At 46.1% G+C, this 26,100-nt stretch overlaps 1 protein-coding gene across 1 annotated transcript; it reads right to left on the bottom strand.

Annotated features, from left to right (window-relative positions):
• Positions 1 to 347: 347 nt before the first annotated feature.
• On the bottom strand, positions 348 to 21,151 carry LOC121843620 (protocadherin-7-like). Its single transcript, XM_042313361.1, is given in 5 exon segments — positions 348 to 1,310; positions 15,779 to 16,638; positions 16,641 to 16,972; positions 18,788 to 19,339; positions 19,971 to 21,151. Coding segments are annotated over 5 exon segments (3,513 nt in total). The 5' UTR covers positions 20,942 to 21,151; the 3' UTR covers positions 348 to 512.
• Positions 21,152 to 26,100: the final 4,949 nt, after the last annotated feature.

Genomic DNA, 26,100 nt, shown 5'->3' with positions numbered 1-26,100 from the left:
CAGTGCTATTATCACCACCACTAGTCAGTCCTATTATCACCAACACCAGTCAGTTCTATTATCACCACCACTAGTCAGTCCTATTATCACCACCACTAGTCAGTCCAATTATCATCACCACCAGTCTGTCCTATTATCACCACCACCAGTCATTCCTATTATCACCACCACTAGTCAGTCCTATTATCACCACCACTAGTCAGTCCTATTATCACCACCACTGGTCAGTCCTATTATCACCGCCACCAGTCAGTCCTATTATCACTAGTCAGTGCTATTATCACCACCACTAGTCAGTCCTATTATCACTACCACTAGTCAGTCCTATTATCACCAGTCCTATTATCACCAGTCAGTCCTATTATCGCCACCACTAGTCAGTCCCATTATCACCACCACTAGTCAGCCCTATTATCACCACCACTAGTCAGTCCTATTATCACCACCACTAGTCAGTCAACTGTGGTGGATGGGTAACCAGGCCAGCCCAGTTGAGCTCAGATCAGTTTGAGTCAGGAGAATAACTGAATCAGTCCTACCTGTTTGCTGTACTTATTTCCCGTTTGGGATCCATACTCAGAACACTGGTCTGACCCCAGAGACATGGCATCAGCGTTCCCACTTCCACCACTACCAGTGGACCCTCCGGACCCCACGAAGGTGTTAGAGGGGGGCAGCTCCTGTACAGCCTGGTGCTTTTTCCCCTCGGCTGGGGGGCTGTAGGGCTGGAGGTGTACCGCGGGGAGCGGTGAGCTTGACTTATAATGCCTGGCCAGATCTGGGCTCGACTGGTGATGCCTGGCGCCCATGCGCGGGCTCCCGGGGTCTCCGTCCACCGCGCAGTACCTCGCCGCCAACCTCTCGCTGGCGCTGCTCACGTCCTCGTCGTCATCGTCGACGTTGGCGACGTGGTGGTCGTTGCCGTGGCGACGGAGCCCGTTGACCGTGACGATGCCGCTGTAGAGCGGCCGTTCAGTTTTATTACCGGCTCCGGCTCCTCCCGCGCCTCCGTTCCGTTTGTCCCTGCGGGGCTTCCGTCCGCGGTCCAACGTCCCTCCCCTGGTTTGTGGCACGGCCGGTTGAGGGCTGAAGAAATCCTCCTCTGGTTCTTTCTTCCCGGCCTCGTATCCGTTCTTGCCCTGGGCGCCGCACTGGCGGGCCATCACCACTAGGAGGATGACCAGGATGACTGCCGCGGCGCCCGCCAGGACACCGATGGCCACCGAGAGGCGCTGTTTCCCCAACGCTCGCTCGCTGTCAGGGTCGCCTGCGATGTCCAGGTAGAGAGGGGCGGCCAGACTACGAGCCACCTAGAGAGAGGGGTGGTGGGTGGGAGGGGAAATGAAATAATTCAAGGGTTTAAGTAGAGAAAAGCAGAAACTGTAAATCACTACTCTGTCCTACAAAGGCAAAACGCAGTAACTACCAATTTGGTCAAAAATCTTTGATCTGCTGTGATGGCCAGGGTATATTGTCTGATGAATGTGATACGTAGATTCCTGACACAAGAACAAGGCAGTTGACGGGAACATATCATGGAGTCTGTCTAGACAGAAAAATACTTTGAAGTCAGATTTTGCAGTAAAAAGAAATGACGTAGTTACTGCGTTTTGCATTATAACGTCAGAGTGAGTAGACTACAAGACACCCAGAAAGAGGGGGAGAAAATCAATATATTTACATGTCAAGATATTATTTCGGACTATATTATTTCGACTATATTATTTCGGACTATATGATTTCGGACTATATTATTTCTGACTATATTATTTCGACTATATTATTTCGACTATATTATTTCGGACTATATTATTTCGGACTATATTATTTCGGACTATATTATTTCGGACTATATGATTTCGACTATATTATTTCGGACTATATTATTTCGACTATATTATTTTGACTATATGATTTACTATATTTATTTCTGACTATGTATCGAACTATTATTTCGAATGTATAAAATGCTTGGTATTTTAGTCAGCAGCTATATTATTCGGCTGATATTATTTTAGTCGGACTATATTATTTCGCTGACTATATTATTTCGACTATATGATTTCGGCTATATTATTTTGGACTATATTATTTTGGACTATATTATTTCGGCTATATTATTTCGGCTATATTATTTCGGACTATATGATTTCGGACTATATTATTTCGGACTATATTATTTCGACTATATTATTTCGGCTATATTATTTCGACTATATTATTTCGGACTATATTATTTCGGACTATATTAGTCCGGCTATATTATTTCCTATATTATTTTGGACTATATTATTATTTATATTATTTAAATATCTGACTTCATGTAGCTAGTCAACTGTAAAAAAAAGCTATAGAGAAAATAATAAAATGTCATAAAATGCTGTAGCTTAGTCAGCTGTAGCTAGTCAGCTGTAGCTAGTCGGCTGTAGCTAGTCGGCTGTAGCTAGTCGGCTGTAAGCTAGTCGGCTGTAGCTAGTCAGCTGTAGCTAGTCAGCTAGTAGCTAGTCGGCTGTAGCTATCACTGTAGCTAGTCAGCTGTAGCTAGTCGGCTGTAGCTAGTCGGCTGTAGCTAGTCAGCTGTAGCTAGTCCGGCTATACCTAGTCGGCTGTAGGTAGTTCGCTGTAGCTTGTCCGGCTGAAGCTAGTCGGCTGTACCTTGTCGGCTGTAGCTAGTCCGGCTATACCTAGTCGGCTGTACCTAGTCGGCTGTACCTAGTCAGCTGTAGCTAGTCAGCTGTAGCTAGTCCGGGCTATACCTAGTCGGCTGAAGCTAGTCCGGCTGTACCTAGTCGGCTGTACCTAGTCGGCTGTAACTAGTCGGCTGTAGCTAGTCAGCTGTAGCTAGTCCGGCTATACCTAGTCGGCTGTAGCCTGTACCTAGTCAGCTGTAGCTAGTCCGGCTGTAGCTGAGTCAGCTGTCAGCTGTAGCTAGTCAGCTGTAGCTAGTCCGGCTATACCTAGTCGGCTGAAGCTAGTCGGCTGTACCTAGTCAGCTGTAGCTAGTCAGCTGTAGCTAGTCCGCTATACCTAGTCGGCTGTACTAGTCGGCTGTACCTAGTCAGCTGTAGCTAGTCAGCTGCAGCTAGTCCGGCTATACCTAGTCGGCTGTACCTAGTCGGCTGTACCTAGTCAGCTGTAGCTAGTCAGCTGTAGCTAGTCAGCTGCAGCTAGTCCGGCTGTACCTAGTCGGCTGTACCTAGTCAGCTGTAGCTAGTCCGGCTATACCTAGTCGGCTGAAGCTAGTCGGCTGTACCTAGTCAGCTGTAGCTAGTCCGGCTATACCTAGTCGGCTAGTCGGCTGTCGGCTGTACCTAGTCAGCTGTAGCTAGTCCGCTAGCTAGTCCGGCTATACCTAGTCGGCTGAAGCTAGTCGGCTGTACCTAGTCAGCTGTAGCTAGTCAGCTGTAGCTAGTCCGGCTATAGCTAGTCGGCTGAAGCTAGTCGGCTGTACCTAGTCAGCTGTAGCTAGTCAGCTGTAGCTAGTCAGCTGTAGCTAGTCCGGCTATACCTAGTCGGCTGAAGCTAGTCGGCTGTACCTAGTCAGCTGTAGCTAGTCAGCTGTAGCTAGTCCGGCTATACCTAGTCGGCTGAAGCTAGTCGGCTGTACCTAGTCAGCTGTAGCTAGTCAGCTGTAGCTAGTCCGGCTATACCTAGTCGGCTGAAGCTAGTCGGCTGTACCTAGTCAGCTGTAGCTAGTCAGCTGCAGCTAGTCCGGCTATACCTAGTCGGCTGAAGCTAGTCGGCTGTACCTAGTCAGCTGTAGCTAGTCAGCTGTAGCTAGTCCGGCTATACCTAGTCGGCTGAAGCTAGTCGGCTGTACCTAGTCAGCTGTAGCTAGTCAGCTGTAGCTAGTCCGGCTATACCTAGTTGGCTGAAGCTATTCAGCTTTTATTTCCTAGTCCGCTGTAAACTAGTCGGCTACATAGTATCTAGTCACAATACTGTAGCTGAGAACCGCTGTAGCATATCGGTACCTAAGTATGGTGGTAATATGTAGCTAGTCCGGCTGTAGCTAGTCGGCTGTAGCTAGTCCGGCTGTAGCTAGTCAGCTGTAGCTAGTCGGCTGTATGCTAGTCCGGCTGGTAGCTAGTCGGCTGTAATATGGTAGTCCGGCTGTAGCTATGTCCAGCTGTAGCTAGTCGGGGTGGCTATGTAGCTGTAGAGAGGTCCGGCTGTATTTATGGCATGGCTGTATAGTAGTCGGCTATACCTAGTCAGCTGTAGCTAATCCGGATGTAGCTAGTCGGCTGTACCTAGTCGGTACTAGTCAGCTGTAGGTGGTTAGTCCTGGTTGTAGAGACAGTGGCTGGCTAGTCAGCTGTAGAGTGGTAAGCTACCTGGTCGGCTGTAGCTTGTCCGGCTGTAGATAGTCAGCTGCAGCTAGTCCTGGTTGTAGCTAGTCTGGTACTGTAGCTAGTCTGGCTGTAGCTAGTCATGCTGTAGCTAGTCCAGCTGTAGCTAGTCCGGCTGTAGCTAGTCCGGCTGTAGCTAGTCCGGCTGTAGCTAGTCCGGCTGTAGCCAGTCAGCTGTAAATGCTTCAAAATACAGTATCGTTCATCCTATAGCTTGTTCTCCATCTTCTTTTTAAACAGTGAGACATATTTTCAGCACTTTTATTTCCAAGACCGATCAAAACATATATTGAATTACAATACATCAGTATCTGGTTGAGAATCACAATACTATAGTCCAGTATCATGAGAACCTAATCAGTCCTGGTTATATCATAGTACTGGTACCAGTAGAGACATGGTAAGGTGGTGGTTAATATGATATGATCCTGGTTAGGTGGTAAGGTCAGTACTGGTTAGAGACATGGTATGGTGGTAATATGGTATGGTTAAGGACATAATATGGTATGGTTAGGTGGTAATATGGTGGTGGAATATGGTAAGGTCAGGGTTAAGGACATGGTATAATATGGTATGGTGGTAATATGGTATGGTGGTAATGGTATGGTTATGGTATGGTATAATATGGTGGTATGGTGGTAATCAGGTATGGTTAGTAATATGGTATGGTCAGTACTGGTTAGACATGTTAAGGTCAGTACTGGTTAAGGACATGGTAACATGGTAAGGTCAGTACTGGTTAGAGACATGGTAAGGTCAGTACTGGTTCGGATATGTTAACAGATGGAAATGGGGTCAATCAGAGCAGTGAGTTAGGATAGGTCTGTAGTCATGGTGTGTCAGTGTGTGTGTGTGTGTGTGTGTCAGTGTGTGTGTTAGGATGGTGTCTGTGTGTGTGTGTGGTGTGTGTAACAGGGTCAGTCAGAGTGGTTAGGATACAGGATGGTCGTAAGGCAGCATAGATTCCCAATATGCACAATCAATACACAGTAGCTACATACGGAGAGACCCATTACACACACACACACACACACACACACACACACACACACACAGCACGCACACACGCACACACACACACACACAGCACACACACACACACACACACACACACACACACACACACACACACACACACACACACACACACACACACACACACTAGATACACATTTTAAGGTCTAAATCAATGTTCTATTTAGTGCTGTTAAGGCTGGGAATTACAATCATAAAATATCCACTTCCCATTGAGTGGTGGAGTGTGTGTGTGTGTGTGTGTGTGTGTGTGTGTGTGTGTGTGTGTGTGTGTGTGTGTGTGTGTGTGTGTGTGTGTGTGTGTGTGTGTGTCTCTGTGTGTGTGTGTGTGTGTGTGTGCGCTCGCTCTGTGTGTGTGTGTGTGTGTGTGTGTGTGTGTGTGTGTGTGTGTGTGTGTGTGTGTGTGTGCATCGCTCTGTGTGTGTGTGTGTGTGTGTGTGTGTGCATCGCTCTGTGTGTGTGTGTGTGTGTGTGCATCGCTCTGTGTGTGTGTGTGTGTGTGTGCATCTCTGTGAGTGTGTGTGTGTGTGTGTCTCTGTGTGTGTGTGTGTGTGTGTGTGTGTGTGTGTGTGTGTGTGTGTGTGTGTGTGTGTGTGTGTGTGTGTGTGTGTGTGTGTGTGTGTGTGTGTGTGTGTGTCTGGACGTGTTTAACTATTCTTATGGGGACCAGAATCGTAAAAAAACTACATTTTGACGGACTGGGGAAATTTTGTTGCCAAGTGCTAATTCTAGGGGGTTTAAGTTTAGGGTTAGGAACTAGGATTAGTTTTAGGGTTAGGAGCTAGGGTTAGTTTTAGGGTTAGGAGCTAGGGTTAGGTTTAGGGTTAGGAGCTAGGGTTAGTTTTAGGGTTAGGAGCTAGGGTTAGTTTTAGGGTTAGGAGCTAGGGTTAGGTTTAGGTTTAGGAGCTAGGGTTAGGTTTAGGGTTAGGAGCTAGGGTTAGTTTTAGGGTTAGGAGCTAGGGTTAGGTTTAGGGTTAGGAGCTAGGGGTTTAGGGTTAGGAGCTAGGGTTTTTTAGGGTTAGGAGCTAGGGTTAGTTTTAGGGTTAGGGAGCTAGGGTTAGGTTTAGGGTTAGGAGCTAGGGTTAGGTTTAGGTTAAGAGCTAGGGTTAGGTTTAGGGTTAGGAGCTAGGGTTAGGACCTTTGGTTAGGTTTTGGGTTAGGGTTAGCTAAGGTTAGGAGCTAGGGTTAGGTGTCCCCCTTGTGTCCCCCACAAGGTTAGTTGTACAGAACTGTGTGTGTGTGTGTGTGTGTGTGTGTGTGTGTGTGTGTGTGTGTGTGTGTGTGTGTGTGTGTGTGTGTGTGTGTGGACATTTGTGTGTGTGTGTGTTCCATGTGTGTGTAAATGATAGGACATTTGAATCCTCTTTTATGTTCCATTATTAAATAGAATACTTGAACCACATGTTAATAATGTAGCTAATGTAGTACTACATTATTATCGGCATCGCTGACGCTGCTTTTTACTGCTCTCTGCACCACCACTCTGACAAAATATAGCACTCCAGATATACAACATGCACACATTATCCCTACAACACTCAATATATCAGAATCACACATTATCCCTACAAAACTCAATATATCAGATTCACACATTACCCTACAACACTCAATATAAGATTTGCACATTATCCCTACAACACTCAATATATCAGATTCACACATTATCCCTAAAACACTCAATATAAGATTCACACATTACCCCTAAAACACTCAATATAAGATTCACACATTACCCCTAAAACACTCAATATAAGATTCACACATTATCCCTAAAACACTCAATATAAGATTCACACATTATCCCTAAAACACTCAATATAAGATTCACACATTATCCCTAAAACACTCAATATAAGATTCACACATTATCCCTACAACACTCAATATAAGATTCACACATTATCCCTAAAACACTCAATATCAGATTCACACATTATCCCATCTATCAGATTCTTATCCCATCTGTTCAAGAGGTTTAATTTGCAAGGTAACGTGACACAGTTTGAAAAGCAATTTGCCCAAGTCACACTAAGGTCCTGCTCCATTGTTCTACAAGACAATACATCACATTGTCAGAGTAGAGACTCTATTGACTCTATTGTATTGGTTCATGAGTTTATAACAGGGGTTGGTTTGACTGTTCAATTGTTTCACTGTATTACATTCAGTAAATAACATTTCAAAAAAAGAATCCCTGGAAAACAGTGGCAACTGTTATGGTGTGGACTATCCTGGCTAAATAAATGCAATACATTGATATCATTGAATGGACTTGGTTAGGATAACTGTCTATTGTTTTAGTAGATTATATTGTATTGTTTAATGAGTTTATATCATTGAGTGGACTTGGTTAGGATAACTGTCTATTGTTTTAGTAGGTTATATTGTATTGTTTAATGAGTTTATATCATTGAATGGACTTGGTTAGGATAACTGTCTATTGTTTTAGTAGGTTATATTGTATTGTTTAATGAGTTTATATCATTGAATGGACTTGGTTAGGATAACTGTCTATTGTTTTAGTAGATTATGTTGTATTGGTTCCATTCATCCCCTCTTCTCTGTTCCATTATATTGTTCTTATGTTGCCTGGTTCTGTTCTCCTCTGTTATCTGTTCTCCTCGGTTCTCCTCTGTTCTCCTTTCTCCTCTATTCTCCTCTGTTATCTGTTCTCCTCGGTTCTCCTCTGTTCTCCTTTCTCCTCCATTCTCATCTGTTATCTGTTCTCCTCTGTTCTCCTCTGTTTTCTGTTCTCTGTTCTCCCCTGTTCTCAGTTCTGTTGTCATCTGTTCTTGGCTCTCCTCTGTTCTGTTCTCCTATGTTCTCATATGTTATCCTGTGTTCAATGTTCTTCTCTGTTCTCCTCTGTTCTGTTCCCCTCTGTTCTCCTCTGTTCTGCTCTGTTCTGTTCCCCTCTGTTCTCCTCTGTTCTCCTCTGTTCTCCTTTCTCCTCTTTTCTCCTCTTTTCTCCTCTGTTCTGTTCCCCTCTGCTCCCCTCTGTTCTCCTGTTCTGTTCTCTGTTCTGTTCTCCTCTGTTCTCTGTTCTTCTCTGTTCTTTCTCCTTTGTTCTGTTCTCCTCTGTTCTGTTCTCCTTTGTTCTGTTCTCCTCTGTTCTGTTCTCCTCTGTTCTGTTCTCCTCTGTTCTGTTCTCCTCTGTTCTGTTCTCTGTTCTGTTCTCCTCTGTTCTCTGTTCTTCTCTGTTCTTTCTACTTTGTTCTGTCTCCTCTGTTCTGTTCTCCTTTCTCCTCTGTTCTCCTCTGTTCTCCTCTTCTGTTCCCCTCTGTTCTTCTCTGTTCTCTCTCTGTTCTCCTCTTCTGTTCCTCTCTGTTCTTCTCTGTTCTCCTCTTCCGTTCCCCTCTGTTCTCTCTCTCTCTCTCTCTCTCTCTCTTCTGTTGTTCTCCTCATATCGTTTCTGTTCTGTTCTTCGCTGTTCTGCAGTCTTCTTCTGTCCCATTCACATTCTGCTGAGCATGCCTCTAGCACAGTGTGTGTGGGTGTGTGTGTGTCTCTGCTATGTGTGTCTATGTGTGCATGCTAGGTGGGTGTGTATATGCGGCATGTGTGTGTGTGTGTGTGTACATTCCTGCAATCTTGTGGGTGTGTCTCCTTGTAAGTGTTCAACAGGAGAATGCAGCACTACCACTTTAGCTCTAGCAGTGCCTCATCATCCATCCTGACACATCTCCCTCCCTCCCTCCCTCCCTCCCTCCCTCCCCCCCCCAGCTCCCACAGGAGTCTTCCGCTCTGCTGCACCAAGGTTTGTACTGCTTAGCTTTAAACACCAGAACCGTTTCACTGTGCAGGTAGTGCTGTGTCTCTCTTGATATCGATACAATGAATAGCTAGTGGTGTAGCTTTAGTTAGCGGTGTAGCTTTGGTTAGCGGTGCGGCTTTAGTTAGCGGTGCAGCTTTAGTTAGCGGTGTATCTTTAGTTAGCGGTGCTGCTTTAGTTAGCGGTGTATCTTTAGTTAGCGGTGCAGCTTTAGTTAGCGGTGTATCTTTAGTTAGCGGTGTATCTTTAGTTAGCGGTGCTGCTTTAGTTAGCGGTGTATCTTTAGTTAGCGGTGCTGCTTTAGTTAGCGGTGCAGCTTTAGTTAGCGGTGTAGCTTTAGTTAGCGGTGTAGCTTTAGTTAGCAGTGCTGCTTTAGTTAGCGGTGTAGCTTTAGTTAGCGGTGTAGCTTTAGTTAGCGGTGTAGTTTTAGTTAGCGGTGTATCTTTAGTTAGCGGTGTATCTTTAGTTAGCAGTGTATCTTTAGTTAGCGGTGCAGCTTTAGTTAGCGGTGTATCTTTAGTTAGCGGTGAATCTTCAGTTAGCTGTGCTGCTTTAGTTAGCGGTGCTGCTTTAGTTAGCGGTGTATCTTTAGTTAGCGGTGTATCTTTAGTTAGCGGTGCTGCTTTAGTTAGCGGTGTAGCTTTAGTTAGCGGTGTAGCTTTAGTTAGCAGTGCTGCTTTAGTTAGCGGTGTAGCTTTAGTTAGCGGTGTAGCTTTAGTTAGCGGTGTAGTTTTAGTTAGCGGTGTATCTTTAGTTAGCGGTGTATCTTTAGTTAGCAGTGTATCTTTAGTTAGCGGTGCAGCTTTAGTTAGCGGTGTATCTTTAGTTAGCGGTGTATCTTTAGTTAGCGGTGAATCTTTAGTTAGCTGTGCTGCTTTAGTTAGCGGTGCTGCTTTAGTTAGCGGTGTATCTTTAGTTAGCGGTGCTGCTTCCGGCGCCGACAGAGATGGCCGCCTCGCATCGCGTTCCTAGGAAACTATGCAGTTTTTTGTTTTTTTTTTACGTGTTATTTCTTACATTAGTACCCCAGGTCATCTTAGGTTTCATTACATACAGTCGAGAAGAACTACTGAATATAAGATCAGCGTCAACTCACCATCAGTACGACCAAGAATATGTTTTTCGCGATGCGGATCCTGTGTTCTGCCTTACAAACAGGACAACGGAGTGGATTCCATGCAGCGACCCAAAACGACTCCGAAAAAGAGGGAAACGAGGCGGTCTTCTGGTCAGACTCCGGAGACGGGCACACCGTGCACCACTCCCTAGCATTCTTCTTGCCAATGTCCAGTCTCTTGACAACAAGGTTGATGAAATCCGAGCAAGGGTAGCATTCCAGAGGGACATCGGAGACTGTAACGTTCTCTGCTTCACGGAAACATGGCTCACTGGAGAGACGCTATCCGAGGCGGTGCAGCCAACGGGTTTCTCCACGCATCGCGCCGACAGAAACAAACATCTTTCTGGTAAGAAGAGGGGCGGGGGCGTATGCCTTATGACTAACGTGAAATGGTGTGATGAAAGAAACATACAGGAACTCAAATCCTTCTGTTCACCTGATTTAGAATTCCTCACAATCAAATGTAGACCACATTATCTACCAAGAGAATTCTCTTCGATTATAATCACAGCCGTATATATCCCCCCCCAAGCAGACACATCGATGGCTCTGAACGAACTTTATTTAACTCTTTGCAAACTGGAAACGATTTATCCGGAGGCTGCATTCATTGTAGCTGGGGATTTTAACAAGGCTAATCTGAAAACAAGACTCCCTAAATTTTATCAGCATATCGATTGCGCAACCAGGGGGGGGAAGACCTTGGATCATTGTTACTCTAACTTCCGCGACGCATATAAGGCCCTGCCCCGCCCTCCTTTCGGAAAAGCTGACCACGACTCCATTTTGTTGATCCCTGCCTACAGACAGAAACTAAAACAAGAGGCTCCCACGCTGAGGTCTGTCCAACGCTGGTCCGACCAAGCTGACTCCACACTCCAAGACTGCTTCCAGCACGTGGACTGGGACATGTTTCGTATTGCGTCAGATAACAATATTGACGAATACGGTGATTCGGTGTGCGAGTTCATTAGAACGTGCGTTGAAGATGTCGTTCCCATAGCAACGATTAAAACATTCCCTAACCAGAAACCGTGGATTGATGGCAGCATTCGTGTGAAACTGAAAGCGCGAACCACTGCTTTTAATCAGGGCAAGGTGTCTGGTAACATGACTGAATACAAACAGTGCAGCTATTCCCTCCGCAAGGCTATCAAACAAGCTAAGCGTCAGTACAGAGACAAAGTAGAATCTCAATTCAACGGCTCAGACACAAGAGGCATGTGGCAGGGTCTACAGTCAATCACGGACTACAGGAAGAAATCCAGCCCAGTCACGGACCAGGATGTCTTGCTCCCAGGCAGACTAAATAACTTTTTTGCCCGCTTTGAGGACAATACAGTGCCACTGACACGGCCTGCAATGAAAACATGCGGTCTCTCCTTCACTGCAGCCGAGGTGAGTAAGACATTTAAACGTGTTAACCCTCGCAAGGCTGCAGGCCCAGACGGCATCCCCAGCCGCGCCCTCAGAGCATGCGCAGACCAGCTGGCCGGTGTGTTTACGGACATATTCAATCAATCCCTATACCAGTCTGCTGTTCCCACATGCTTCAAGAGGGGCACCATTGTTCCTGTTCCCAAGAAAGCTAAGGTAACTGAGCTAAACGACTACCGCCCGTAGCACTCACATCCGTCATCATGAAGTGCTTTGAGAGACTAGTCAAGGACCATATCACCTCCACCCTACTTGACACCCTAGACCCACTCCAATTTGCTTACCGCCCAAATAGGTCCACAGACGATGCAATCTCAACCACACTGCACACTGCCCTAACCCATCTGGACAAGAGGAATACCTATGTGAGAATGCTGTTCATCGACTACAGCTCGGCATTCAACACCATAGTACCCTCCAAGCTCGTCATCAAGCTCGAGACCCTGGGTCTCGACCCCGCCCTGTGCAACTGGGTACTGGACTTCCTGACGGGCCGCCCCCAGGTGGTGAGGGTAGGCAACAACATCTCCTACCCGCTGATCCTCAACACTGGGGCCCCACAAGGGTGCGTTCTGAACCCTCTCCTGTACTCCCTGTTCACCCACGACTGTGTGGCCACGCACGCCCCCAACTCAATCATCAAGTTTGCGGACGACACAACAGTGGTAGGCTTGATTACCAACAGCGACGAGACGGCCTACAGGGAGGAGGTGAGGGCCCTCGGAGTGTGGTGTCAGGAAAATAACCTCACACTCAACGTCAACAAAACTAAGGAGATGATTGTGGACTTCAGGAAACAGCAGAGGGAACACCCCCCATCCACATCGATGGAACAGTAGTGGAGAGGGTAGCAAGTTTTAAGTTCCTCGGCATACACATCACAGACAAACTGAATTGGTCCACTCACACAGACAGCATCGTGAAGAGGCTGAAGAAATTCGGCTTGTCACCAAAAGCACTCACAAACTTCTACAGATGCACAATCGAGAGCATCCTGGCGGGCTGTATCACCGCCTGGTACGGCAACTGCTCCGCCCTCAACCGTAAGGCTCTCCAGAGGGTAGTGAGGTCTGCACAACGCATCACCGGGGGCAAACTACCTGCCCTCCAGGACACCTACACCACCCGATGTTACAGGAAGGCCATAAAGATCATCAAGGACATCAACCACCCGAGCCACTGCCTGTTCACCCCGCTATCATCCAGAAGGCGAGGTCAGTACAGGTGCATCAAAGCTGGGACCGAGAGACTGAAAAACAGCTTCTATCTCAAGGCCATCAGACTGTTAAACAGCCACCACTAACATTGAGTGGCTGCTGCCAACACACTGACAATGACACTGACTCAACTCCAGACACTTTAATAATGGGAATTGATGGGAAATGATGTAAATATATAAACAATGCTACCTTATATAATGTTACTTACCCTACATTATTCATCTCATATGCATACGTATATACTGTACTCTATATCATCGACTGCATCCTTATGTAATACATGTATCACTAGCCACTTTAACTATGCCACTTTGTTTAAATACTCATCTCATATGTATATACTGTACTCGATATCAGCTACTGTATCTTGCCTATGCTGCTCTGTACCATCACTCATTCATATATCCTTATGTACATATTCTTTATCCCCTTACACTGTGTATAAGACAGTAGTTTTGCAATTGTTAGTTAGATTACTTGTTGGTTATTACTGCATTGTCGGAACTAGAAGCACAAGCATTTTGCTACACTCGCATTAACATCTGCTAACCATGTGTATGTGACAAATAACATTTTATTTGATTGATTTGATTTGCTTTAGTTAGCGGTGCTGCTTTAGTTAGCGGTGTATCTTTAGTTAGCGGTGCTCTTTAGTTAGCGGTGCTGCTTTAGTTAGCGGTGTATCTTTAGTTAGCGGTGTATCTTTAGTTAGCGGTGAATCTTTAGTTAGCGGTGCTGCTTTAGTTAGCGGTGTATCTTTAGTTAGCGGTGTATCTTTAGTTAGCGGTGCTGCTTTAGTTAGCGGTGCTGCTTTAGTTAGCGGTGTATCTTTAGTTAGCGGTGTATCCTTAGTTAGCAGTGAATCTTTAGTTAGCGGTGCTGCTTTAGTTAGCTGTGCTGCTTTAGTTAGCTGTGCTGCTTTAGTTAGCTGTGCTGCTTTAGTTAGCAGTGTAGCTTTAGTTAGCGGTGCAGCTTTAGTTACTGGTGCAGCTTTAGTTAGCGGTGCTGTTTTAGTTAGCTGTGCTGCTTTAGTTAGCTGTGCTGCTTTAGTTAGCAGTGTAGCTTTAGTTAGCGGTGTTGCTTTAGTTAGCTGTGCTGCTTTAGTTAGCTGTGCTGCTTTAGTTAGCTGTGCTGCTTTAGTTAGCTGTGCTGCTTTAGTTAGCTGTGCTGCTTTAGTTAGCAGTGTAGCTTTAGTTAGCGGTGTAGCTTTAGTTAGCTGTGCTAGCTTTAGTTAGCTGGTGCTTTAGTTAGCAGTGTAGCTTTAGTTAGCGGTGTTTAGTTACTTTTTAGTTAGCAGTGTAGCTTTAGTTAGCGGTGTAGCTTTAGTTAGCGGTGTAGCTTTAGTTAGTGTAGCTTTAGTTAGCGGTGTAGCTTTAGGGACAGGAGTTATTCATTACCTTGTGACCTAAACATGAAACACCCTGGGCCCTTGTTATGGCTGAAAACTAAGGAGAACTCCAGGTCCAAGCTGAAGCCTATAACAAGAGCACAGAGTTATGCCTGGGACAGGTTCAGTTGCAACGAAAAGTACCAGACCTTTGATTTCAATAGAATTGTAGAGTGGAACCAGAACACAATAGAATGACAGAATGATTCTATGGAACAATGGATTGTAATGTGTTGGAAGCATGTTGTAATCTAGAACTCCTTGACATTACACCATAGACAGTTTGGTTTGACTGGAACAGCCCAGCAGAGCATAGCTCTCAATATACAGTAATGGACTAGAAGGATATCAAAGTTTAATGGTCACAGACACAGATATGAAGACGTTATCTGTGTTACTGCCTCCATCGCACAAGGAATTCTCGCTGACAGTGGAATGATGCCAAGGGGTGTGTGTGTGTGTGTGTGTGTGTCTGTGTCTGTGTGTGTGTGTGTGTGTGTGTGTGTGTGTGTGTGTGTGTGTGTGTGTGTGTGTGTGTGTGTGTGTGTGTGTGTGTGTGTGTGCGTGCGTGTGTGTGTGTGTGTGTGTGGGAGAGAGAGTGGTGGAAGGATGCCAAAGTGATTAGTGAATGAAATGGCAACGCAGCAGAGAATGACTCAACTCATTTTTTTATCAGTAGGAGTCACAAGTTGGCCAATGAGAAACCAGATGGAAATGTTTCTTCATAGCCAGGAGTTTTCCTAACCCCCGTAACCTGTACCAGGAGAACGTCTGGACCGCAGTTTCATGTGTCAACTCAGACCTTGTCCTGGGGTCTCCCTAACTTAAACGTCTTTATTCTATCCCAACACTAGCACACCTGATCAAACTAATTAACTAATCATCAAGCCCTTTGAGCAGTTGAATGAAGTGTGATAATATGTTGATTCGATCCATCCATTTGTCTGCCCTCTATTGCTCTGGTCTGGTCTACACTGTTCTTATTAAAAGATGAAATGATGTCCCACTCTGAGCGGCCCCATTCCATGATACCATTCCGTTGTTCCATTCTAATTTATTCCATTCTATTGTTCAATTCTAATTTGTTCCATTCTAGAATTCCATTTTCATTTGTTCTACTGTTCCATTCTAAGTTGTTCTAATCGATCTACCATTCCATTATAGGCTGGTGCATTGCATTGGCCCATTCTAAGCTATTGAGCATGAGAAGTGTAAATATAGCCTGTATAGAACAGTAGCGCCTTAACAAATGGACTCAATGTCACCAAAGTCAGAACGGAATAGAGTAGAGTAGAGGTATGCATGTACAGTATGTACGAGTCTCAAATAGCACCCTATTCCCTACACAGTGCACTACATTCGACCAGAGTCAATGGGGTGGCTGGTCAAAAGTAGTGCACTTCATAGGGAATAGGGTGCCATTTAGGACATACAGGTCATATTCATAATTACCTGTGCGTCCACCAGTGTAGCGTTGACCAGACTCTCGTTGATGAAGACGTGGACCAGCGCGGTGGCGCAGAGCGATGGCTCTCCACTGTCGTTGACCCTGACCACCAGGCGATGCAGCCCCCTGTGTCTCCTCTCTAGGGGCTCTGCCACGGTGATCACTCCACTGGCCAGGCCGATCTCAAACAGCCTGAAGGGGTTCCCACCTACCAGGGAGAAGCGCAGGTCAGCGTTGCGGCCAAAGTCCGAGTCCGAGGCGGCCACGGTTCTGACGATGGTCCGGGTGGAGGAGGCCGGGGGGAGGAGGGTGTAGGAATCGTTGGTGGGTGAGGTCACGGAGGGGGCGTTGTCGTTCTCATCAGTTACGATGAGGGAGACTGTCGCCGTGGCGGAGCGAGGCGGAGCCCCGCCGTCGATGGCACGGACGCGGAAGGTGTAGGTGGAGCGGCGTTCCCGGTCAAAGGCCACGGAGGAGAAGATCGTCCCTGTGTTGTTCTCTATGGAGAACGTGTCTTCACCTCTACCTCCTCCCTCCTCTCCTACTCCCTTGTTCTTCTCCCCTCCTCCTCCCTCCACCTCTTCTCCTTCTTCTTCCTCCATCTCTACGAAAAGACTCAGCTCCGCGTTCTCGCCCTCATCCGCGTCTGTTACCGTTACCATGCCGACTGGGCTGTTGGCAAGGAGGTTCTCCTTCACGTAGAACGTGAACACTTCCTGGACGAACTTCGGAGTATTGTCGTTGCGGTCGGTCACCATGATTACCACCGTGGCCGACCCCTGCAGCGAGGGGAATCCCTTATCCCTGGCGATCACCTGGAACTCGTACCTCTCCCTGACCTCCCGGTCCAGAACCCCGTCGCACGGATATCCCCATTATCAGCATCAATATAGAACAGGCCGGTAACGGACGGATCCAATGAATACACAATCTCTGCATTCTTTCCGGAATCGGCATCCGCCGCAACCACGGTAACCACGCGCTCTCCTGGTTGGTTGTTCTCGGCAAAGTGGACCTCCACCACGGCCTGGGCGAAGGCAGGAGTGTGGTCGTTGATGTCCACTACCCTGACCATGAGAGAGCTGTTGCTGGAGAGAGACGGGGAACCGGAGTCGACTGCCACGATGGTCACGCTGTACTCTTTAGTGGCCTCGTAATCCAACAGGGCCGACGTGTGGAGGAAATACTTCTTACGGTTTCTAAGGAAACAAGGTTCAATATTAACTTACGGTTTCTAAGGAAACAAGGTTCAATATTAACTTACGGTTTCTAAGGAAACAAGGTTCAATATTAACTTACGGTTTCTAAGGAAACAAGGTTCAATATTAACTTACGGTTTCTAAGGAAACAAGGTTCAATATTAACTTACGGTTTCTAAGGAAACAAGGTTCAATATTAACTTACGGTTTCTAAGGAAACAAGGTTCAATATTAACTTACGGTTTCTAAGGAAACAAGGTTCAATATTAACTTACGGTTTCTAAGGAAACAAGGTTCAATATTAACTTACGGTTTCTAAGGAAACAAGGTTAAATATTAACTTACGGTTTCTAAGGAAACAAGGTTCAATATTAACTTACGGTTTCTAAGGAAACAAGGTTCAATATTAACTTACGGTTTCTAAGGAAACAAGGTTCAATATTAACTTACGGTTTCTAAGGAAACAAGGTTCAATATTAACTTACGGTTTCTAAGGAAACAAGGTTCAATATTAACTTACGGTTTCTAAGGAAACAAGGTTCAATATTAACTTACGGTTTCTAAGGAAACAAGGTTAAATATTAACTTACGGTTTCTAAGGAAACAAGGTTCAATATTAACTTACGGTTTCTAAGGAAACAAGGTTCAATATTAACTTAAAGGAAACAAGGTTCAATATTAACTTACGGTTTCTAAGGAAACAAGGTTCAATATTAACTTACGGTTTCTAAGGAAACAAGGTTCAATATTAACTTACGGTTTCTAAGGAAACAAGGTTCAATATTAACTTACGGTTTCTAAGGAAACAAGGTTCAATATTAACTTTTCTAAGGAAACAAGGTTTATTAACTAAGGAAACAAGGTTCAATATTAACTTACGGTTTCTAAGGAAACAAGGTTCAATATTAACTTACGGTTTCTAAGGAAACAAGGTTCAATATTAACTTACGGTTTCTAAGGAAACAAGGTTCAATATTAACTTACGGTTTCTAAGGAAACAAGGTTCAATATTAACTTACGGTTTCTAAGGAAACAAGGTTCAATATTAACTTACGGTTTCTAAGGAAACAAGGTTCAATATTAACTTACGGTTTCTAAGGAAACAAGGTTCAATATTAACTTACGGTTTCTAAGGAAACAAGGTTCAATATTAACTTACGGTTTCTAAGGAAACAAGGTTCAATATTAACTTAAGGGTTTCTAAGGAAACAAGGTTCAATATTAACTTACGGTTTCTAAGGAAACAAGGTTCAATATTAACTTACGGTTTCTAAGGAAACAAGGTTCAATATTAACTTACGGTTTCTAAGGAAACAAGGTTCAATATTAACTTACGGTTTCTAAGGAAACAAGGTTCAATATTAACTTACGGTTTCTAAGGAAACAAGGTTCAATATTAACTTACGGTTTCTAAGGAAACAAGGTTCAATATTAACTTACGGTTTCTAAGGAAACAAGGTTCAATATTAACTTACGGTTTCTAAGGAAACAAGGTTAAATATTAACATAAAATTACAAAGAAAGGAATAATATAATTACTAATTAATATAATATAATTACTTCCCGCTGTGGAAGGAGAGTTACATTGCAAAATCTAAATAAAGAACGTTTTGAATTTATATGGCTCAAATGAACATATATTGTGTATGTGATTTTTGTGATTTTCAACTAAACGTAGCTAGCTGTCAGGTTTATATTATGGTGCAGTACGTTGATGCTCCATCCTCTCTGTGCGCCGTGCTGGAATACTCTGAACTTTACTTCATAAATGAAAATAAAATCAACTCTAAACAGATCAATGTGTTTTCATCTCACCTGTCGAAGGCGTCGTCCGCGGGCAGTGGCAGGAGCGCTGTCTCTCCCGCTGGTTTCAGGGTGAACGGTACATCCCCGACCACCGTACAGGTTACCGCTCCGTTCTCCCCCTGGTCCCGGTCTGACACCTGAACCAGCGCCACCGGTGTGTCCACCAGAACATTCTCCGGTACCAGCGCCACTCCGTCCCTCACCAGAATCCGTCCGATCTTCCTGATCTCCACGACCGGAACGTTGTCGTTCTCATCCCGGACCACCAGGACTACGGTCGCCCGGTCGGTGCGCGGCGGCTGACCACGATCCCTTGCTGTAACCGTGAACCGTAACTGGGCCACTTCCTCCCGGTCAATCCTGTGGAGGACGCTCAGCCAACCGGTAGCCTCGTCCAGTCGGAGAAGACGGCGGACAGATTCCGTGGCAGCGCCGAAGACGTACTCCACCTGTCCGTTGACGCCGACGTCGCGGTCCGACGCGCGCACCTGGAGGACGGGGGTTCCGGGAGGCGCATTCTCCGCCATCTCGGCCTCATAGATGGCTCTCTCGAAGCGCGGGCTGTTGTCGATAAAGAAATGAAAAGAAATACTATGTATTTAGAAGATAACAGTGTTTGTGCTTTTCAACCAAATTTAGCTAGTGGTGCTCTATACTAGCTAGTGGTGCTCTATGCTAATTTAGCTAGTGGTGCTCTATGCTAATTTAGCTAGTGACGCTTTACACTAAATTAGCTAGTGGTGCTCTATGCTAATTTAGCTAGTGGTGCTCTATGCTAATTTAGCCAGTTGTGCTCTATGCTAATTTAGCTAGTGGCGCTTTACACTAATTTAGTGGCACTCTATGCTAATTTAGCTAGTGGTGCTCTATGCTAATTTAGCTAGTGGTGCTCTATGCTAATTTAGCCAGTTGTGCTCTATGCTAATTTAGCCAGTTGTGCTCTATGCTAATTTAGGTAGTAGTGCTCTATGCTAATTTAGCCAGTTGTGCTCTATGCTAATTTAGGTAGTGGTGCTCTATGCTAATTATGCTATTGTTTCTCTATGCTGATGCTACTATTCCAGCTCTTTAGTTTAATGGGGAAACCAATCCAACTTTTTAGACAGTTTACTCTCCATTAGTCAGCACCTCTACTAACATTTTTGGGTGTGCCTCAGCTCATGCTTTTCACTAGACTACATTTTCATCCTACCTGTTGTCGTTGACATCGGTGATGGCGACACGGAGGAGCGCCTGGGAAGAGCGAGGAGGGTTCCCACCGTCCCGAACCCGTAGAACCAGCTCATACGAGTCGCGTGCTTCACGGTCCAGAGGGCCTTTCACGATCAGCTGTGGTTGCTTCTCGCCGTCGGGCGTGTCGGCGACCTGGAGCTCAAACACACTGCTCCTCACACCTCCTCCTGCACCTCCTCCTGCACCTCCTCCTGCACCTCCTCCGTTGTTATCCAAAGCTCCTCTCCTCCTATCCCCTCCTCCTCCTGTTCCATCCGCTCTTCCCATAGGCCCACCGGCTGCTCTCCTCGCTGACCCCAACCCTGACCCCGCCGACCCGGAAGAGCTGCCATCTTGAATCAACTCATAACGATCAATCCCATTGCGCCCGAAGTCGCGATCCGTCGCCGTGGGTAACAGATACAGCGTGCCTATTGGACGGTTCTCCTCGACAGATAATGTCAGCACCGACGACGGAAACGAAGGAGTGTTGTCGTTGATGTCGGTGATGACCACACGGCCCTCAAAGAGATCCACCCAACTCTGGAGCGGACCAATCACAGACACTTCGAAGTCCAGGAAACACTCGTTCTCATCGAAGATCATCTGACACTGGGACAGCTTCTCCCGGTCAATCCTCCGCTGCCCGGTAGTCAGCTCCCCGGTAACGTTATCAATCTTGAAGAACTCTGAGCCGCTCTCTAGGGCGAATGTGACATCTCCGGAGCCGGTGCCCGCGGACAGGCCGAGGTCGGCAGCCACATTACCGATCATAACGTCTGCGGGGCCCTCCTCAGCCACCCGGTAACGGAGAGCCGAGTCAGCAACCGGGAGCTGAGTCATCGTTAGTAGGAGAAGGACTAGGAGGTGGAACAACTCCCCTGGTCCAGTTAGAGTTACCGAGCAGGAGAACACTGCTCCACTACAGACACCTACCCCTGTCCTCCGCATGGCTCCCACCTTTCCTCTCTCTCTCTCTCTCTCCCTCTCTCTCTCTCTCTGTCTCTATCCCTCTCTCTCTCTGTCTCTATCCCTCTCTCTCTCTCTCTCTATTCCTCAGTCTCTCTTTCCTGTCTCTGGGGATCTATATTTCTACCTTTCCCTCCTTCTCTGTCGTGAATGTGTCTATCTGGGCTGTATATCTTTGTTCCCTCTCTTTCTCACTCTGTCCCTCCCTCTCTCTCTCTGTCTCTATCCCTCTCTCCCCTCTCTATTCCTCAGTCTCTCTTTCCCCTATATTTCTCCTTTCCCCCTCCTTCTCTGTCCCCTCTCTCTGCTGTATATCTTTGTTCCCTCTCTTTCCTCTCTCCCCCTCCCTCTCTCCCCCTCTCTCTCTCTCTCCCCCTCTCTCTCTCTTGCCAGTTCCGCTGCCTGGGGTTCAGGAAAGCTTCACAGCACTCTAATAACACACTGCAGATCAGTCTCTCTGTCGTTAATGTGACTATCGGGTTGGATATCTCTTGTTTCAGTCAGGATCTCTGTTTTCTCTATTCTTTTGTCTTTCTCTTTATTGTTGAGATTTTGGGTTTAAAAATAAACTTCCTCTAAGTCTCTGTGGGATGTTCAGAGCACAAAGATATCAGCAAATCCATCCAGCAAGAAGAGAGAAACCAAATCATCCGCTCACGTTAATTAATCCACTTGACTCTCTCTCGCTCTCTCTTTTTATGATGGAGACGTATTCCGTTTCTCCCTCTCTTGAGGACTCTCGTATCAGTTATATTAGTCCGTTAGTAATTTGGCTTAATTCCGGTCGCGTTCCGGGGGACCGAGGGACTCTCTCGGCGGTTTTGACGAGTTGAAGAGAAACTGCAATGCAGCACTTCCACAAAGGAAACTGTACACGACTCTGTCTCGGGACCCCGAATCACTAATGTTGTGAACAAATACTTACATCCACAAAGCGGAACACAAATCGGTTTAAAAGTAAAGTATTTGATATCGTCCGGTAATCGTTTAGAGTTTAATTGTGGTTTCTTACCTCTCGCTCTCCGGTATGAGTCTGAACTACGCGTGTGTTTTTTTCCCCGCAGTGAAGCAACGTGCCAAGCAGTTGGTCGAATGCCTTCACGGAACTTCACAAGACAATAGTGCTTTTCACCACCACTTCTCGGGACGGAATAATAATCTAAACCGTAAACCGGAGCTCGCTCACATCAGCAACCCTTGTTTTTTAAAAAAGGCAAAAGAGATCCCGAAGTCAACAAACCGGTCAATTATAATTCCTTGTGCGTTCGCGAGGATGTTTCGGTCATGAACCGAGAGAAAATGCGTATTTTCCAAGAGTCCTGCATTCTATCGTTCATTCTCCACGCGCCTTCTCTCTCTTTTTCTTTTTCTCCCACCTGCACGTTCTACTGCACTGCATGTGCGCGTGGCTTGCTTTCTGCCTGATCTGAAATGATGCTGCAGTCTCTCTCTCTCTCTCTCTCTCTCTCTCTCTCTCTCTCTCTCTCTCTCTCTCCGCCTCTCTCTCTCTCTCTCTCTCTCTCTCTCTCTCTCTTTCTCTCTCTCTCTCTCTCTCTCTCTCTCTCTCTCTCTCTGTGTCTCTCTCTCTCTCTCTCTCTCTCTCCGCCTCTCTCTCTCTCTCTCTCTCTCTCTCTCTCTCTCTCTCTCTCTCTGTGTCTCTCTCTCTCTCCGCCTCTCTCTCTCTCTCTCCGTCTCTCTCTCTCTCTCTCTCTCTCTCTCTCTCTCATTTCACTGCAACATTTCCCTAGCCACGTAACTTGATCGTTCAGCTGAAACGGGAGAACGGAACGAGAGGCAGTGTTGTGTCGCTCACGGTGTGTGCGTGTGTGTGTATCGGTAACAGACCTATCCTCCTCGCTGTCACACTGCACTAGATTCAATGTGGCGTTTACGCGGCTCAGGGTGGGATGAGATGAGGGGAATATCTTTATTCACAAAGAGGATGCAGGGAAGGAAGGGATATTGGTTGTCAGAGGAATATAATGGGAACGTATTCTGCACAATCGGCATTTTCTTTTCCTGTGCTGTACGGCGTTGGACAGGCTACGGGACTAACGTAATAACCGGCACAAACACACACGTTTTAATAATGACTTAGACTTCTTTATCCAGTTATGACGACAACAGCTCATCTGAATGTCATCATTCATCCGGCGGCATGTGGTTCTCTGATGACGTCTCATAGTAACTTTAATCTCTCTGCCGCCAGCTATCAGATTTATATGAATAAACGATATGACCCCTGTGGCTAAAGGTCGAAGGGCAAACATATAGACTAATAACAATAATAATAATAAGGATATTATTTAATAATTTATAATAATATATATTTTCATTTGACATGATTAGGCCTGTAAAAGGGTAAGTATTATATTTTAATATTTTGTTTTATTTTCGTCAATATTTGAGTCAGTCGGTTAGAATCGTTGCAGTATAGTTCTTGTTTGGTTGTTCCCTGTGGAATATTGAAGTAGCTTTTCTTTTGTCTGACTGCGGCACTAAACACACACACACACACACACACACACACACACACACACACACACACACACACACACACACACACACACACACACACACACACACACACACACACACACACACACACACACAATATATACATATACTGAAGACGTTACAAGACGTTACAGCCACAGACTCTCTCTATCTCCGCGGGCTGACCCGCAGCACGCTCGGTGAGCGCAATGCAGCAACCGGCTCCTCTCGTGCAGAGTAGGCTACAGAACGCAACAAAAAGGTGTCGCGGAGGGAAGAGGAGAGGAGATAAAGCTTTACCTGCAGTACCTCTCTCTCTCTTTCTCTCTCTCTCTGTCTTCCATCCCACCGCAACCACAATCCCAATGCCCCCTTCCCTCCTTCCACCTCTCCTTGTTTCTTTCCCTTTAATTAAATTATACCAGGCCGGGTCCAGTCAGGGCCGACAATGTTATCCCCAACCCACCAGGACTCGGTCCGGAAGTGGGGGAAGGAGGGGGGGCTTCCCCGGTCTCCACTCCATTCATGACGCTGTGAGGGAGACGCAGGCCATGTACAGTATGCTGAGACAGCCGTTAAAGCGCGGCTCTGAGGGATGGGACAACATGGTAACTCGTCTCTCGCTCTCTCTCTCGGTGCTGCATTGGTAGCAGGAGAATTTGTGTGTTTAGCATTCCGGTAGCGTCGGCACACGCTGCCTCCTCGGTGCTCCCGCGCCCTCTGTTGTTCGATCCGCATGTGACTTTGATTTCCGTTTAAATCAATCGGCGTCTGGGGGTGCTGGTGCTGAGTGTGTGTATGTCGCTCTGTTGTGCAGGGTGGTGATGATAGGGGAGGGAGGGGGGCTTACATCGTGAATGCCTGATCTATGGTATAGCATTACTAAGCAGAATAAGCAACATGACACCACAACATCAACAAAGACACACAACAACAGAGGAATATAAATAAATACACTACCGGTCAAAAGTTTTAGAACAGTGTGTAAAGCTGTCATCAAGGCAAAGGGTCGCTACTTCGAAGAATCTAAAATCTAAAAGAACATTTTGATTTGTTTAACACTTTTTTTTGGTTACTACATTAATCCATATGTGTTATTTTATAGTTCTGATGTCTTCACTATTATTCTACAATGTAGAAAATAGTACAAATCTAGAAAAACCCTTGAATGAGTAGGTGTGTCCAAACGTTTGACTGGTACAGTATATATTTACATATTTCAACATACGTATTCATGTACATTTCAATATATTTCGATATATATATTTCTGATATCTATATATATATATATATGTAGAAAATAGTAAAAAATAAAAAAAGAAGGAAAAACCCTGAATGAGAAGCTGTGTCCAAACCTTTGACTGGTACTGTATATATATATATATATATCATGTATATTATATATTATATATGTTTTCCATGTATTGCCTGGATCCTCCTGGAAAAACTCTGGGCTCCATAAACTATATAAACTATATATTCTGTTCGTTAGTCTGTTAATACAATTCAATCAATTTGTAAATGTCAGTGGTCAAGTTTAGAAGGTGCATCATACCAAAATGACTAAAGTCAAATATCTGAACAAATATCTGTTTTTAGGTTAAGTAGGATAAATGATCTTCCACAGATGTTAGACAATACACTCATTTGAAGTGAATAATCTCTATAGAGAGAGGGGGAAGGGAGAGAGAGAGGGGAAGGGAGAGAGAGAGAGGAGAAGGGAGAGAGAGGGGAAGGGAGAGAGAGAGGGGAAGGGAGAGAGAGAGGGAGAAGGGAGAGAGAGGGGAAGGGAGAGAGAGAGGGAAGGGAGAGAGAGGGAGAAGGGAGAGAGAGAGAGAGGAAGGGAAGGGAGAGAGAGAGGGGGAAGGGAGAGAGAGAGGGGAAGGGAGAGAGAGGGAAGGGAGAGAGAGGGAGAGAGAGAGGGAGGGGGAGAGAGAGGGGGAAGGGAGAGAGAGAGGGGGAAGGGGAGAGAGAGGGGAAGGGAGAGAGAGGGGGAAGGGAGAGAGAGAGGGGGGAAGGGAGAGAGAGAGGGGGAAGGGAGAGAGAGAGAGAGGGGGAAGGGAGAGAGGGAGAGAGGGGAGAGGGAGAGAGAGAGGGGGAAAGGGAGAGAGAGAGGGGGAAGGGAGAGAGAGAGAAGGGAAGGGAGAGAGAGAGAGGGGAAGGGAGAGAGAGAGAGAGGGGAATGGGAGAGAGAGAGGGGAAAGGAGAGAGAGAGAGGGGGAAGGGAGAGAGAGAGAGAGGGGAAGGGAGAGACGGAGAGAGAGGGGAAGGGAGAGAGAGAGGGGAACAGAGAGTGAGAGAGAGAGGGAAGGGAGAGAGAGAGAAGGGAAGGGAGAGAGAGAGAGAGGGGGAGAGGGAGAGAGAGGGGAATGGAGAGAGAGAGAGGGAAAGGAGAGAGAGAGAGAGGGGGAAGGGAGAGAGAGAGAGAGGGGAAGGGAGAGAGAGAGAGGGGAAGGGAGAGACGAGAGAGAGGGGAAGGAGAGAGAGAGAGGGAAGGAGAGAGAGAGAGAGGGGAAGGGAGAGAGAGAGAGAGGGAGAGAGAGAGAGAAGGGAAGGAGAGAGAGAGAGAGACTGGAATGAGAGACAATTTTTCACACCCAGAAACACATGGAGGAGGGGGGGCATATAGTCAGTTATGGAGGTGA

This window comes from Oncorhynchus tshawytscha, unplaced genomic scaffold, assembly GCF_018296145.1.
Source record: "Oncorhynchus tshawytscha isolate Ot180627B unplaced genomic scaffold, Otsh_v2.0 Un_contig_5951_pilon_pilon, whole genome shotgun sequence".
NCBI classification, from domain to species: Eukaryota; Metazoa; Chordata; class Actinopteri; order Salmoniformes; family Salmonidae; genus Oncorhynchus; species Oncorhynchus tshawytscha.
This window is presented reverse-complemented; position numbering and strand designations above follow the sequence as displayed.